This window comes from Colletotrichum acutatum (assembly GCF_030867785.1).
Source record: "Colletotrichum acutatum strain CBS 112980 chromosome Unknown BDZ83scaffold_46, whole genome shotgun sequence".
Lineage (NCBI taxonomy): Eukaryota > Fungi > Ascomycota > Sordariomycetes > Glomerellales > Glomerellaceae > Colletotrichum > Colletotrichum acutatum.
The window spans coordinates 223806-238327 of record NW_026849040.1 but is presented as its reverse complement, the minus strand read 5'-3'; the positions used below and the strand labels follow the sequence as shown (position 1 = coordinate 238327).

General features: G+C 54.2%; 5 protein-coding genes across 5 annotated transcripts; 3 read left to right on the top strand and 2 right to left on the bottom strand.

Annotated features, from left to right (window-relative positions):
* Positions 1 to 343: 343 nt before the first annotated feature.
* On the top strand, positions 344 to 1848 carry BDZ83DRAFT_319807 (uncharacterized protein). Its single transcript, XM_060502366.1, has 3 exons — positions 344 to 886; positions 1012 to 1101; positions 1175 to 1848. Exons 1-3 carry the CDS (start codon positions 518 to 520, stop codon positions 1727 to 1729), a joined length of 1014 nt encoding a protein of 337 aa, XP_060365046.1. The 5' UTR covers positions 344 to 517; the 3' UTR covers positions 1730 to 1848.
* A 784-nt stretch (positions 1849 to 2632) lies between these two features.
* Positions 2633 to 4956, bottom strand: BDZ83DRAFT_319792 (regulator of chromosome condensation 1/beta-lactamase-inhibitor protein II). Its single transcript, XM_060502365.1, has 3 exons — positions 3725 to 4956; positions 3077 to 3674; positions 2633 to 3024 (listed from the first exon to the last, which is right to left on the bottom strand). Exons 1-3 carry the CDS (start codon positions 4865 to 4867, stop codon positions 2735 to 2737), a joined length of 2031 nt encoding a protein of 676 aa, XP_060365045.1. The 5' UTR covers positions 4868 to 4956; the 3' UTR covers positions 2633 to 2734.
* Positions 4957 to 7096: 2140 nt separating this feature from the next.
* Positions 7097 to 7627, bottom strand: BDZ83DRAFT_752169 (uncharacterized protein; the record flags this gene model as incomplete). The annotated part of the gene is made up of 3 exons (XM_060514156.1): positions 7097 to 7176; positions 7230 to 7427; positions 7573 to 7627. 3 exons carry the CDS (start codon positions 7625 to 7627, stop codon positions 7097 to 7099), a joined length of 333 nt encoding a protein of 110 aa, XP_060365044.1.
* A 1741-nt stretch (positions 7628 to 9368) lies between these two features.
* Positions 9369 to 10838, top strand: BDZ83DRAFT_752168 (uncharacterized protein; the record flags this gene model as incomplete). The annotated part of the gene is made up of 1 exon (XM_060514155.1): positions 9369 to 10838. The coding sequence occupies one exon, from the start codon at positions 9369 to 9371 to the stop codon at positions 10836 to 10838; it is 1470 nt and encodes a 489-aa protein (XP_060365043.1).
* Positions 10839 to 12382: 1544 nt separating this feature from the next.
* On the top strand, positions 12383 to 14384 carry BDZ83DRAFT_319729 (uncharacterized protein). Its single transcript, XM_060502364.1, has one exon. It carries the CDS (start codon positions 12551 to 12553, stop codon positions 14015 to 14017), a length of 1467 nt encoding a protein of 488 aa, XP_060365042.1. The 5' UTR covers positions 12383 to 12550; the 3' UTR covers positions 14018 to 14384.
* The last annotated feature ends 138 nt before the right edge of the window (positions 14385 to 14522 follow it).

Sequence of the window (14522 nt, the reverse complement as noted above, 5' to 3'; positions counted from 1 at the left end):
ATGCCGGCCCAGGGTTGTCGAGAAAGGTCCGAGGGATACATGATCGGACGTCACCTTATCTTATCGATAAAGCGAGACGAGCCACAGAACTATCTTATCGATAGTACTTTGTGCCTGACTAGCATCATCCTTCTGCCTCAAACATCAGGCACGAGGCATTCTCCATAGCCCCACTGTACAGCTCCGGCGTTCAGCCCTGACTGACGTGGTGAACCTCGAAAGAAGCTACGTCTCCAATATCGCCAGCTCCAGGTACCACCTGTCCACTCCCGCAACCAAACGCGCCTCGCAACCCCGGCGCAAACCGGCTCTCGAGCCCAAAACCGACAACCAATTTTCATCACCTGCGATTCTATTCCAACCAGATTTGCAACGATACCCATTACGTACTGACGACGAATCGAAACGAATCGAGGCGCGCTAACTTCAGACAAGGGGGTTTGGTAATAAAAAGGGCAACCTCAACATCCAAGCTACCTCCCTCACAACACCTACACCAAACAACCGAAAAAGCACAATGTCAAACTACTACCAACCCCAACAATCCTACGGCCCCGGCGTAGGAGGCGGCGGCGGCGGAGGAGGAGGCGCTCAAAACCTCCAGTTCTACCCCTCCTCCTACTCCCCAGCCGGCGCCGTCTCGGGCCAAGCGACCCCACAACAGGCCTCGTACGGCTATGGAGCTCAACCCGCCGCAGCAGGCGGCTTCGGCGGCGCGGCGGCTTTCGGTGCCCCTCCTGGCGGCGGCGTCGGTGTGTCGGGTCGTATGGGCGAGCAGGGCGGTCTGCGCACGGGTTGGCTGGCGGCCTTTTCGACTGAAGGGTACGATGGCGAGCCGCCCTTGCTCGAGGAGCTTGGGGTTAACTTTGGACATATTCAGGCAAAGGTGCGTTTACTTTGGTGTGATGCGCAAGTGGGCGCGAAGCATTGGGAGAACTTGCTCCCCCAACCCCTTTGAAAATCCAGCTGTACGTGGGGAGAACAAGCTGGCTGACCTCCGATGACTTATAGACTCTGGCGGTCCTGAACCCCTTCCGCCGAATCGATCAACACCTAATGGACGACGCAGACCTCTTCGGTCCCCTACTCTTCGTCCTCTCCGTACGTTGCAAAACCCGAAACCTCACCTCCCCTCCCTACCACAAATACAAAGCTAACCTCTCTCCTCCCTCAGTACGGCACCTTCCTCCTCCTCTCCGGCAAAATCCACTTCGGCTACATCTACGGCCTCGCCCTCCTAGGAAGCACCTCCCTCCACATCATCCTCTCTCTCATGACGCCCACCGACGCCCACCCTTCATCGGCCCCCTCGGCACCCCAATACGGCGGCCCCGTCTCCTCCGTCGGCGGAGGCTACCCCGGCGCCCCCGACTCCCACCACGACCACCCGTCGCGCAATGCCGCGGGCCACTTCTCCTCGACCCTGACCTTCACCCGCTCCTCCTCCGTGCTGGGCTACTGTCTCCTGCCCCTGGTCGCCACCAGCGTCTTTGGTGTCTTCATGCCCATGGACACGCCCCTCGGTATTGTGTTTACTACCATGGCTATCCTTTGGTGCACGTACTCCGCCTCGGGCATGTTCTGCGCCGTTGGAAGGATGAGGGGTATGCGCGGGCTCGTGGCATACCCGCTTGCGCTGTTTTACGTCGGGTTCGGTATCATGGGTATTTTCAGCTCTAGGGGCAGCGGCGGATCTTTGGCCAAGGCGGCTGCTGGGCTGAAGGGTTGAACGGGTAGGGAGATTCGCATGCAAGAACCTTACAATCATTGGCAAATTGGTTAGACGCGAGGAAACATCGAAAAAAACTCCAGCCGCGACGGGAAGGCGTCGTTCATATCATGGAGACGGCGTATTTCGGTGCATACCACGAGAGCTGAACGGTGTGGGGGTCACGGGAGAGGTGCGAGAATCAACGGGAGTCCAAAAAGGGGCCACGATAGACGAACAAGGCAACGAGACAGACGCATGCCCACGGCTACCAGGGGAGGCGGAAGCCCAGGGGCCGACTGCTTCACGTCATTGTACAATACTTTTAATCATGTTCAGATGAAGCCAGAAATAAATTTTTTGATAGTCCAATGCCTCCTTTCCCTTCCGTTTTCCATGCTGCTAAAAGATAAAAATGCATAATGCTGGTCCAGAGATCCTCTCATAATATACACATCAAGTGTAAAGAAAAGGGGAGGATCAGACCTTGAGTACTTCTCGAGACCAAGCATAGTATTACAGGAGACTATCATAAGTCTCCATAGCCAAACAGCCTCCGCGGCGGTCACGATTCTCCGCTAGGCACACAATAGGAAGGGCCTTGTCGAGCAGAAAATCCTCGTTGGTATCATAAGTTTGACTCCCCTTCGAGGCCGTTTCTATACCTGCCCATCCGTTCATGCCGAGTGGAAGCCTCATTGCCGCTCTTGTTGGGAATGAAATTCTATTAGTCCGCTCAGGGGACACTTGAGAAAAAACCGGAAACTCGTCAAAATCAGATTGTCGCACGAATGTATCGTACCGCGAGTGAAAATAGCTCATGCTGAGAATGAACCAAAGGAAAAAATATCGCGACTGGAATTGGTATGCCGCCTCGGCTCATGTATCGAGTCCACCTCTTGTTTCTGGTGATTGCGGCGCTTGCTCATTCATCATCCGTGTTCTTGTAGAAGCCAGTCGTATCCGCTTGCTGTCATTTGGAACTCGCCGCCGCGCTGTCAAGGTCCAACCTTTTGTCTAAGAGACTTAGAAAACAGGTCTGAAACCACCAGTGGCTGGTTGGGGCGCGAAGCCGTTGACCTTGGGAACATCGGCAACACCGCCCAGGATAGAGTACTGGCCACCGGCGCCAGCGAAGACGAGCTTCTTACCGCGGACAGCGGTGTTGTCAATGGTGGTCGGGGTCTCGATATCTTCAGTCGTGCCCTGGCCGGTCTGGTAGTTGGCAGAGAAGCCCCACGAGTGAGCCTCGCCCTTTCCGTCAATAGCAAAGTTGTTGTCGACACCAGCGGCAACATATACACACTTGGCGATATCTAGTGACTTATGTTAGCGACACTCGGTAAGGAATGGACAGTTTGAACTTACCCTCAACAGCAGTAGGCTTGGAGAGAATGCGGGGGTTGTTGCTCTCATCCTTAATGACGCTTTCCGCATCCAGCTCCTCGACAGGGATACCGACCTGGTGGCCATCCAGACGTCCCCAGGTCAAGAGCTTGCCGTCCTCGGTGCAAGCAAGAGAGTGGTGCTCGCCACCAGCAATCTGCTTGATCTTGTAGTTCTTGAGCGACTCGACAATGGTAGGACGCAGAACAACGGCGTCATCTTCGCCAGCGCCCATCTCAATACCAGTCTCGGCAAAGTTGTTGAGACCCCAGGCCCAGACGGCACCATCCTTGCCAAGAGCAAAGCTGTGGTAGGATCCGCAAGCAATGCGGTCGACCTTATTCTTGGGAAGACCCATGCTCTGGGGGATAAGGGAGGAAAGCTTGTTGCGCTCAATGATACGGCGTCCAAGCTGGTTTTGCTGGCCGCAGCCCCAGGCGACAACGACACCCTTGTCGTCGAGAGCGAGAACGTGGTTGGAACCGGCAGCAAGCGCCGTGATGTTCTTCAATGTGGGAAGGTAGGCGGGAGTCTTCTGGATCTGGATCTTGTCCGTGAAACCGAGGATACCGTCGCTCGACTGGAGAATGTTAGCTATTGATCACCTCATGCTGCGACTAGATGGCTTACTCTGAATGTGCCCCATCCGTAAACTCTGCCATCCTCAGTCAAGGCGAATGTGGCACTGTCACTGGCAACGACCTGAGTGAACTTGACATCGGGAGCAAAGTGCGTCGCGTCAACGGCGGTGGGCGTGCTCTCGTGGGGGTTGATACCGGAGTCGTCCTCGTCGTCTTCCTCCTCTTCGGCGTCAGCGTCGCGGAGTCCTCCATCCCAGTTGGTGTCGCGACCAAGAGCGCCCTGGTCGTTGACGCCCCATGTGAGGATCTTGTTATCCTTGGTCAGAGCAGCGACGTGCATGCCACCGCAGGCAACCTGAACAACACCGACGTCCTTGGCATCGAGCTTAGGGTTCAATCTCGGGCGCTTGACGTCGACAATCTTCTTGCCGTCAAGCTTCTTGCTGCCGAGACCGAGCTCGCCAGAAGATCCCTCGCCGAATACATATACGTCGAGGATCTGGGTCGGCGCAGAGTTGATCTTCTTGCCAATCTTGTGGGGGTGGGCGGGGGGAGGCTTGGGAGCAGCGACAGCGGCCTTCTTGGTAGCCTTCGCAGGCTTGACAGCCTCGGGCTCCTCATCCGCAGACTCTGTGGCCTTGGCCGATTCCGTAGCCTGGCTGTCGACCTCAGCAGTGTCGGTCTTTGACTTCTTCACCTTGGGCTTCTCGTCCTCTGTCGCCTCCTCGCTTGACTTGCGCTTCTTGCTATCAGCGGCGGGTTTGGCGTCAGTCTTCTTTGCGGCAGCAGTCTTCTTGGGCTCGGCCTTCTTCGCGACTGCCTTCTTTGCAGGCTTCGCGGCCTTGGGCTCCTCTTCGGTCTCCTCGGTAGCAGCGGCCTTCTTCTTGGGGGCGGCAGTGGTAGTCTTGGTCTTCTTCACAGCAGGCTCTGCTGCCTTCTTGGTGTTCTTCTTGGGGGCAGGCTTCTCGGTCTTCTCGGGCTCCTCGGCCTCGGACGCTTCGACTTCTGATTCCTCCTCGGCGAGCTTGCGCTTCTTGGAGGCGGCAGTCGCGCCATTGGTAGTAGCTTCCTTCTTTCCAACGGGCTTCGCGACAGGCTTCTTGGCGATCTCGTTGCCCTTCTTGGGAAGGGAAGTCTTCTTCGGTGCTGCTTTGGGCTCAGCAGCCTTCTTGGAGGCGGCCTTGGGAGGCATGATCGTCAGGTGATGATATGATGTGATGTGATGGGGGAGGAGCGTGCTTGGCGATAAAACGCGTGTAATGGGATAGGGATTTCGGTCAAATCGAGGATTTCGCACAGAACAATTGAAGAATCGATTCTTTGTGATGCGAATTGATGCAATCGAGATGAAGAACTGGAAAAGTAGAGAGTCAAAAGAGGAGGATTGTTCTGGGTATGGGGGGAAGAAAGAAATTGTTTCGAGGGTAGGGCGGAAGTGACGCGACCGGAAGGTGCAGCTTTATTTTCTTGGGCTCTGGAATTCTGACCAAGCAGGGGTGGCGCTTTGTGGCTCTCAGCGCGGGCTTAGCTGCGGTGCGCTGCTGGCGGCACCAGGGCCCAGTAGGTAGGTTCGTTCTTTGCGCAGCTGCCTTTAACCTAGTGCGATCCCGGGTGGGTACCTTCCATGGGTACCTGACCTTCTGGGCCGTTTTTTTGCGCAGTCATGGCCCGAGCTCCCGGGGCCGGGTCCATTTACGTTCCAATGGGAAGCTGCGATCGATGATAGAGCTCCTGACCGCCCGGTCGCACCTGCCCTTTTTCTTGCAGTTCGCCGGCAGAAAAAGGCAAGCGCAATGGAAGAGCCTGGCAAGAACCCAAAAAAAAAAAAAAAAAAAAAAACAATCATTCAAAAAATACAAGAGTGGAGTCCTTCCCTTCCGGTGAGTCGGGGAAACCTCGCGTCGTCTGCCGATGCCCCCAGAATATCCCCACGCCACGACGACTCGGCTTTCTTTCATTTCTTTGCAATTTGGCGCGAAATTGTGCCCGGCCAGACAAAAGAACCGGTCTCCTACGTTTTGCTTTCGAGTCCCATCTTGTCGTTTTACTGTGTTCGAGCTCGTACCAATGCGCTATTGGTCCCGTCAGCCAGCCAGTTGGCTGGAACCGCTTGGACAGAGCCGCGTCTCCATGGTCAATGTGGAAGTCGATGAAGCGCGCTTGCCAAGGGTTTCCTCCCAAAATTGCCTCAGACCAGACTTCATGGCATAATTTCGTCATACGAGGCGATACTGTCCTATCCAGTGCACACGAATTTCAAAATGACGTTCATCTTGATCATCAGCAACAGTCTCCGAAAATTTCTGGAAACGTTGAAATCTGGAAGCAACGATGCCGATGCACACACTAACTCCGACAATACCAGGAGCCAAGCATGGCATACTTGACTCGCCACTGGAAACGAGGCCAAGCCATCTCGTCGTGTCCAGCTTGAAAGGTGATGATCAATGAATGCTATGTTGATTCTTATCGCTAGCTACGGGGTGGAATACTTATTATCGCTGGTGTCTTGTATCCGCTAATCACTGGCGCATGGATATCAATATCGTCTCGACTTCATGTCGACACCGCCAATCCTTGGTCTGGTCGGAGTAACTCTCAGCGTTTCCCTTTTTTCTTGTTTTTCTTGTTCTTCGTTTTCTTACCCCTGTGTCCGCCACCGCCTTGCTGAGGCTGAATTAGAGCTGGCGCAGGAGGATTCTCTACCACGTCAGGCCTCTCTACCTCGTCAGACCCCTCCTCCTCGTCGACCTCTTCAATCGTTTCAAGCCTCTTTTTTCCCCCAGACTCCTCGATCTTTCCGGGCTCCCATGGCCTGACTGGCTCCGCAACCCTGGGCTCGGTCACAAAGAAGCCCAATACCTTCGAGAAGCCCTTGCCGAAATAGTTGGCCCTGAAGAACGCCGCGAAAATGACGAGAATCTGCTAGACGCGTTTTGGATTCGCCAACCACATCCAGAACTTCAGTCGCCCTGTCCAAAGCTCCTGTTGCTCTTTCTGCCAACGCCTACAGCGGCCCCAGACTTTTCGCAGCCATCTCTCAATCCGTCCAAACAAGAGCTCGTATGCCGAAAAGAACACTGGCCGATAAAAGCGCCATACCAAACGGCAGAGCGATGCGGTCATGATTGGGTCATAGACGAGAAATGCCAGCAGTAGGCAGCAGTAAACGAGCTCCTCGCGTAAAACAGAGTCCAGTATCCAGTAAGAAATGTCGAAAATTTGTGTGGTATTCATGTTAACTGTTGGCCACTCCTATCGGCCAGTACCGATTGTCCGCTCCAAAGCAGCCGTGCCATCATAAACCATTAACGCCTTGTCCTCAATCGTTGGACCCATCGCTGTCGGGCCGTACCACTAATTCCAGAGACCCTTGAACGCCGATCCCAATGCTACGAGTAGGTTTGCAGGATAAATGAAGTTACTGGCGGGTGGTGAAGTCGATCTCGTGCTCAGATCGGTCATACGTGGTGGTGGCTGCCTTATCACATGTGCAGGCATCTGGGAAAACATTAGGATCATGCCGACGAGAGAAGAGGAGATGATAAACATACCTGCGGGACGAGATCCGCAGGAGCAGGTCTCGCCGGATGGCTTAGTGTTCTCTGTGGCGGCACGGTCGCAAGTGCATTCTCCAACAGGACGGGCTCTGCACGAGCAGCGGGGTCCGGCGACAGCATTCTCAGAGGCGGCCTTGCTACAGGTGCAGTGGAGGGCAGATTGCTTGCCGCAGGAGCAGGTAGCTTGCTGGGCTGAGGAGAAAGACGGGTTAGCTTGTAAAGTTTTGGTAGTGCCATTGTCGTTTATGGATGGTTTGAGAATGATGTTGTGTTGGAGCAAGAGAAAGACGTCGAGATGATGTTGAAGTTGGGAGATCAGGGGATGAGAAGTACATACCACAGACGCACTCGGCGCTCTTGCCGCAGCATGTGGAAGCCTTGGTGACAGTCATTGTGATTGTTGGTTGGAAAGGTGAAGTTGGTAAGGTATAGGGTAGGAAGTAGGAGTTGGTTGTGAATGGAGAAGAAGCCGGGAGCGAAGGAAGAGTTGGATTGATTCGAATTGGTATGAATAAGTCTGTATCGAAGGGAACAACATCATCAAAGGCAGTCGCAGAGGGGTCCTTTTTAAGCATCTGCGATGCAGGGACGGAGGGGCCGAGTCCCGACGTCACGGTTCCTGCCCATCATGGTGGGTGATCCCTGCTCTAGGTCATCAGCTACCCTCTCATTGGCTAGAGATCTTTTGAGCCAATAACAACAGCTTCATTTCCAACAATGTGCCCAGGTTGCATCGGGCCATTTCCATGGCCAGATCCTGCTATGTCAGCCCATGTGTGAACGGTGCAATTGCATGACAGCGGGACGGGTAACTGACAATTGCGCCCACATCTTTTTGGTCAGCATTTGACGACGATGGCACGGTTGGCTCGCGTGGCGTGGCATCCTGGATTGACACCTTGTGTACGATTTGCTTTCACCCCAATGCGGACGTGGATCTCTGAGATGCTATTCGGCTCCGCGTACCTCAAGCTACTAGGCACCTTAGGCCAACACATACATGGCTTTTGCACCCTCTGATGGCTCTTACTTTCCACTCGTGCATGCTCTGATAATCGTATATGCCAGCAAGCCATGCGTCATTCTACTGAAGCTCTTGACCGGCAAGTGCAGCAATTCCTCTAGTTTGACGGAACCCGAGTTCCCCATGGCTTCAAGAAAACGTACGTCGCTTGCATGCGCCTGCCCGTGTTCAAGCTAGTATATCCAGTCATGTCGTGGAGCGTTGTGTTGGCTTCCGGCCAACCGCCAACAGTACCGCGCGAGGAAAAGAAGATTGGCCTTGGCTGTCTCCGTAACGTCTCTCGATCCCGTTTTGTTGCTGTAGGCGCCGCTAATGGCTGTATATAACACATGAGCTGTGCTGCTTACATGTCCATCAGAGGGACTGCTCGTCTTACTTCTGTGAGAGGACGGACGTTATATCAGGCTTTATCATGCAGACATATGATGCCATTGCTCAGTAGTTGCTATACATAAACACTAAACTTTTATTTGTGAGGCTAGAACACGAGTCTCGTTACACGGTAAACGCCATCTGTTGGGATAGACAGGCTTCAGTAAAGGCGGTTCCTACTTGGACTCAGTGTGTATAAGAAAAGCCGATGGCATATTTGAATGAATCATCCAAAAGATGCATCAGACCGTTGCCCCGGGTTCCTGCATACACGTCAACTTCCTTCATATACGGACCTTTGCTCCGTTTGCTTTGCCTGGTGCCTGAAGTGGCCCTTGACGAATATTCCTGATGACAGCGTCCTTCATCTTCCTCAATCTTGGAACCCGAATACGCTCCCGTTTCTCCTGGCGGCCGTTTGATGCCATCCTTTCACAATCGACCGCCTAACCGCAGCCTTGGACTTCCTTCCCCTACTTCCAAAATATTCAAGCGGCTCGCATTTCTTTTGTCACGAGCTGACTTCTGATTTTCTCAAGCTTGTCAATCACAAGGTAAACCTCGGCCGTCCTGCTCTGAGTTTCCTTCACACTGCAGGGTGTCTGAGATTTTCAACCGTGAATACCTCATCCTCACCCATCAAACCTTCACCTTCCCATCAAAATCATCAGATATAGCAAGAAAAGGCATCCATCTCAACATCAGCTCTCACCACATCCCATTGCGAGAGCTTCAAGATGGTCGTCCCGACTGACCCCAAACTGCTTTCCATCCTTGCCGACAGAGCGGGCGTCAATATCAGACAGCTCGAAGTCGGATACCGCGAATTCGTCGATAAGATGATCCCCAAAGTCTTGTGGGAAGCCAAACCCTCCAGTGTCGACCTCATTCACAGTCCCGAGCCCTTCATCGCCCGCCGCGCCTACAAGCTCACCTTCGACGAGCCTCCCAGGCCCGGCGTCCCAACGCAGCTCATCCTCGACGTCAAGTTAGGCCCCAGCCCTATAAACGCTGGCGTCTTTGTCAACATCACCAACCCCGTCGGCAACGTCTCCACATTCGACGCGGCCGGCCGTTGCCAGGAGATTGCCCGCTCTTGGCTTCCCGACCTGGTCCCCCGCGTCATCCGCGTGGGCATCTATGAGACGGATGACGGCGATGTCGACTACATTGTGACGGAGCACATGCCAAACACCGTGACCCTCGACAAGGTCTGGTCCTCCCTCACTCCCCAGTCGCAGGACCGCATCATGGGCCAGCTCGTCACTGCTCTGGAAACCCTCCAGAAGGAACACGGATTCTCCGAGAAGGATATCCAAGACGCGCTCGAAGCCGTCAACCTTTCCGGCAACATCGACTACACCGCCCCCGCCGTCCTCAACAGTCTCAAGACCCCCGAGCCGATCCCCTTGGACCAGATCCCGGCCTGGCCTCCGCAGTTCACCTTGCAGAAGCGCATCCGCCTCCTCCTCCAGCGCTACGCCAACGAGTTCCGTCCCGCCCGCCACCACTCCCCAGCCACTACCTTTACGGAGCGCAAAGACGGCAGCTTCTTCATCAGGTTCCCTGGCGCGGACCATCTGATGGACGTCCAGGGCCTCACGTGCAGACACATTCAAGAGCTCGGCAGGGCCCTCGTCCTCTGCCATATGGACCTCGAGCCCCGCAACATCCTCGTCAAGCTCGTCGAGCAGCCCGCCGCCGGTACCGATGGCAAGCCCGAGAAGGAACTCCAGCTGGCCGGCATCGTCTCCTGGCAAAAGGCCACCTTCGCTCCCTTCTCCATGGAGCGAGGCCTCAAGGACGCGTTGCTCGGCTGCCAGTTCAACTCGGACTACGCGTGGTACAGGCTCTTTGTCGAGCGCACCAAGCACCTGATCCCCGATCGATTCTCTAATGCGAGTGAGCATGTGCTGGCGGTCATGGTGAGCATGCGCTTCGCTGCTCGTGCGCTGGAGTGTGACTACACGACGACTTCCCACCAGCAGCACTTCTATGCCATGGAGAAGATTACCATGACCTCAAACCGGAAGGATGGATGGGTCAGAATGCCTGGCGCCCAGTATCATGAATCGCCTTCGGACTGGGAGTACCGGGAGATGGGAAACGGTGTTGTTCGCAAGCTGCTCTATAACCACTTCCAGACAATTCCGAGACACAGCTGGCCACAGAAGGCTGTGGATGCTTTTGCCCAGTATGGTGCTTAAGCTGTCGATTCTCGGACATTCTTTGTTGGGTCGCGGTCACCGAGGAAAGAAAATTAAATTCTTCTCATGACTTTGGGAGTTAGAGGACACATCTCTTCACTCTGGGGAAGTCCGAGTGCTTGCAAGAGAAAATGACATTAGTTCTCAGCCATCAAGTACTTTGCATCCTAGAAGGCACGTCGTCTGTCCGCCGAAAGTGCGTGGGCTTGGAACTGATGCGAGGGTCATTGACGTGGTACCAAAAGGAGACACAAACGCCTAGCAGACTAGCAGACAACTAGGTCTAGAAAGCCTCTTATTCAATCGATTGTCCATGATATTTCTCTTGCACCTTCCTTATTCGTTGCCGTCCTGTGCTCATGGTTGATCAGTTTCTAGTTGTCTTTGGCATGGCGGGGCGTGGAGGGGTGAATATCGTGCTTACTAAGCCGAGTCCCTCTTGAATCTCTTGGTCACACCAAATTGAACCGGTTTCTTCTTCTTGCAATGTCTCTATTCTGAAGCCGCTGTGACCAACATGTTGCTGCAAAGCCAGACATGGCTGATCGTCCAACAGCTCAAAGCTTACCGGATTCTTTGCTACAGGATCCCCTCCATGCTAGGCGAGGCACAACCCCAGCGATGTTGACTCTCGGGAATTGAGGCCATGGATGCCGAGTTCGCCTTTCCCGATCTTGGGCCCTGATAGGAACATCTCCCCCAAATATTTCATACTTTCTTTTATCTTCAGGATGAACGAACCAGCCGCATCGGAGTCGTTACAACTCCACCCTGATCCAGAACGACTGCCTTTCTATCTTATACATTGCTCTGCTTGGAGTCAAGCCTATCTACTTCAGACTGTTCTCGTCTTGAGGCTCTTAGAGAGGTGGGCACAGTCTACTGAGAGACGCGTTGCGACATCTTCGAGTATTTCGCCAAGGTCGAACTCAAAGCTCTCCTCTATCGAGACCCAGCGACCAGGTCGAGGATAGAAGGCCCGAGTTCTTGGTCCCCCGTGTTACTGTCTCACGACATCGCCAAGGATGGCAGAAGAGGCCAATCGTGTTGTTCTCCATAGTGCGTGGAGTTACACGAGGGTACTTGCAGTGAGCCTCCGGTCCAGCTTCCTCTTTATGTGAGTATTTCTCTTCCCTCTCTTGAAACGGCCAGTGGCATCAGGAAGGAAGGAAGGGCTTTCCGGCATCTTGCCGCATTCAATGGCCTTTGTTTGGACGTTACTTCCTCCCCTCTCTCACTCCTTCCTTATACAGTTCTTTGGACTCTTCAAGGAAGCTCATTTTCTACTTTCATTCACCTTTCGTTCTTCAACATCACCAACACTTTCTCTCTTTTCCCCCTTCTTGCCCTCCTTCTCTTGTACGTCTTTCCTTCATCCGGCTTCTTGAGGGTACCCGAGGATATGCGATCCATCTAGCAACCATGGCGAAGCTTCGCAGCTTCATTTTCCTTCTGTTGGTATCAGCTGTTGCCAACGCGAATCTCGCCTCGTTCTGTCGCTCTACTTTTAGGCCATCGCTATTCTCGCTCTCGGACGACGGATATTTGCAGACTCTGGCAACAACTGCAGCTGCCCAGGAGCCCGAGAGCGCTTCGGCCGGAGAAGCCGTGCCAGAGGAGTCAGCGAGCCAGCCGCAGGATGACATAGCCCTTCACCAGATGTGGGCGAGGCAGAACCTGACGCAAGTACAGCATTCCCGGCTCCTGGATTGATGCTGACCGTATGGACTAGGCCACCCGCCGAAGCGTCAATCCAAGTCACCACCGTTACTGTGGTTCGAACTGTGACCGTAGAGCTTGCTAGAGGAACCGAAGTGATTTGGGCGCCCCTTCAGCAGACCTTGACTTTCATCAACCCCACTCTGGTCTTCGAGACGACTGTCGTTACCGCATTGCAGTCTCGAGATATTGCAGCAAGAGCCGCGGCAAACGCCATCGCATTGGATCAAGCGGCGACTTTGGAGATACCCTCGACCGAAACGCACTACGAGGAAGGTGCTGGGCTTTCATCGCACCCGGCTCCCATCCGGAGGCAGACCTCGGCTTCGGTCAATAGGGTTTCCATAATTACCGTCGAGATCACGACTACAATAGTGGCGAGCGGCACCATAGTCCACACTGTCACCATCTTCGATCCCGTGTTCGTTTCTGTGACGAAGACGCCTACTCTCACGTCGACGATCTTTACAACCACGACCCTTCCCATTGAGGATGGTGTTTCCAGCTCACCTGCGATCGCACCATCTCCCCCGGCTAGCCAGAAGGCCATCTCCAGCGACGGTGCTCAGCAGACTGCATCTTCGACAAGCCCCGAACCTTCAGTCGCGGCAACAACAGTAGCAGCGCCCGAGCCTCAAGAGCCTCCAGCCGCTTCCAACACCGTGGGCGCACCTGAAAGCAGTCGTATCCGCTCATCATCTGATACCCCTCGCGGTACCTTTATATCATCTTCAGTACGTCCAGATTCATCGCCTGCCACCAATGAAGGTATTTCGGCAAGGGTTGGACCCGCAACGAGTAGTAGTCCATCAATGAGATCAACATCGACGACGGCTGTTCCGCCCCTTACGGAAACTCTTCTACCTCCGACTGAGCGCATTGCTAGGCCATCGTTGAGCCCCGGAGTGATCGCAGGCATTGCTGTGGGCGCAACGATTCTTCTCACAGCTTCGATACTGCTATTCCTCTGCATACGTCGACATAGGCCCAAACGCAATCGAAGTCTTCAGTTGAGCGAAGGCGATCGTTACATGACATCTGCCATAGCTGCTACCGCCATGATGAACCAACCGACTTCTAACACTCTAGCCTACGATGGACCTTACCAAGTGCCGCAAACCGAAGGCAGCAGTGGCAAAAGTTCCGAAGAAGAGCAGGTGCGAATTGTCATTCAGCCCGTCATCAAGAAAAGAAGCATGAGCAGCGTGCTCTCGGCCTTGCCAAAGGTATGGCCTCGACCACCGGGATATACCGGCAAGGCATACAGCTTTTCTGCAGGCGGGAGCGGCGAAACGACCCCAAGGGAGCCTGTAGGATGGAGTGTTGAGAGCGAGTATGGAAGCTCGGGCAATCTGGATGTATCGCGAAGTGGAGGATGTGAGGAAGCCATCGCCTCGAAAGGGGCGGCAAGAACCCACTCCAAGGGAGATGGCAGACGTGAGAAGGGTTGGATCCGATGAACTAATGCAATGAATGAAGCACTTATTCCCATACTAAGGATTCATGGGCTGTGCTTCCTTGAAGTCTGGAAAGTTCACCGGTCGCTTCGAGGAAGATGGGGCTCTTTCGCTCACCGATGCAAATCTCGCCCGCAATGCGAAGTGATATCATACCACAATCGGTACGACCCCCGTCGACGTATCATTTCTCCATTGTGACAGACCTCAGCACACTGTATCTAGTAGCCTATTCCGAGGCCCAGCCTACCGATTCGTACGTTGCACTGCAGAAGACGGTTGGGATGTTGCATTGGCACATCACCGGTGCGGGGTTCTTAAAAAAGCAAGGTGAGCAGACTTTCATAATATTGTTTTTGGATTGCGCCAAAGATATCGGCTCAAACGCACTTAAATTGAGGGCCTCCCGTCAGACATGGGGTTGTTGTTGTTGTTGTTGTTGTGACGCCGGTCGCCGCTGTTCTTCTAGGTCCATGCTCGAAGTTTCTCATCTGACCTTCTCATCCCC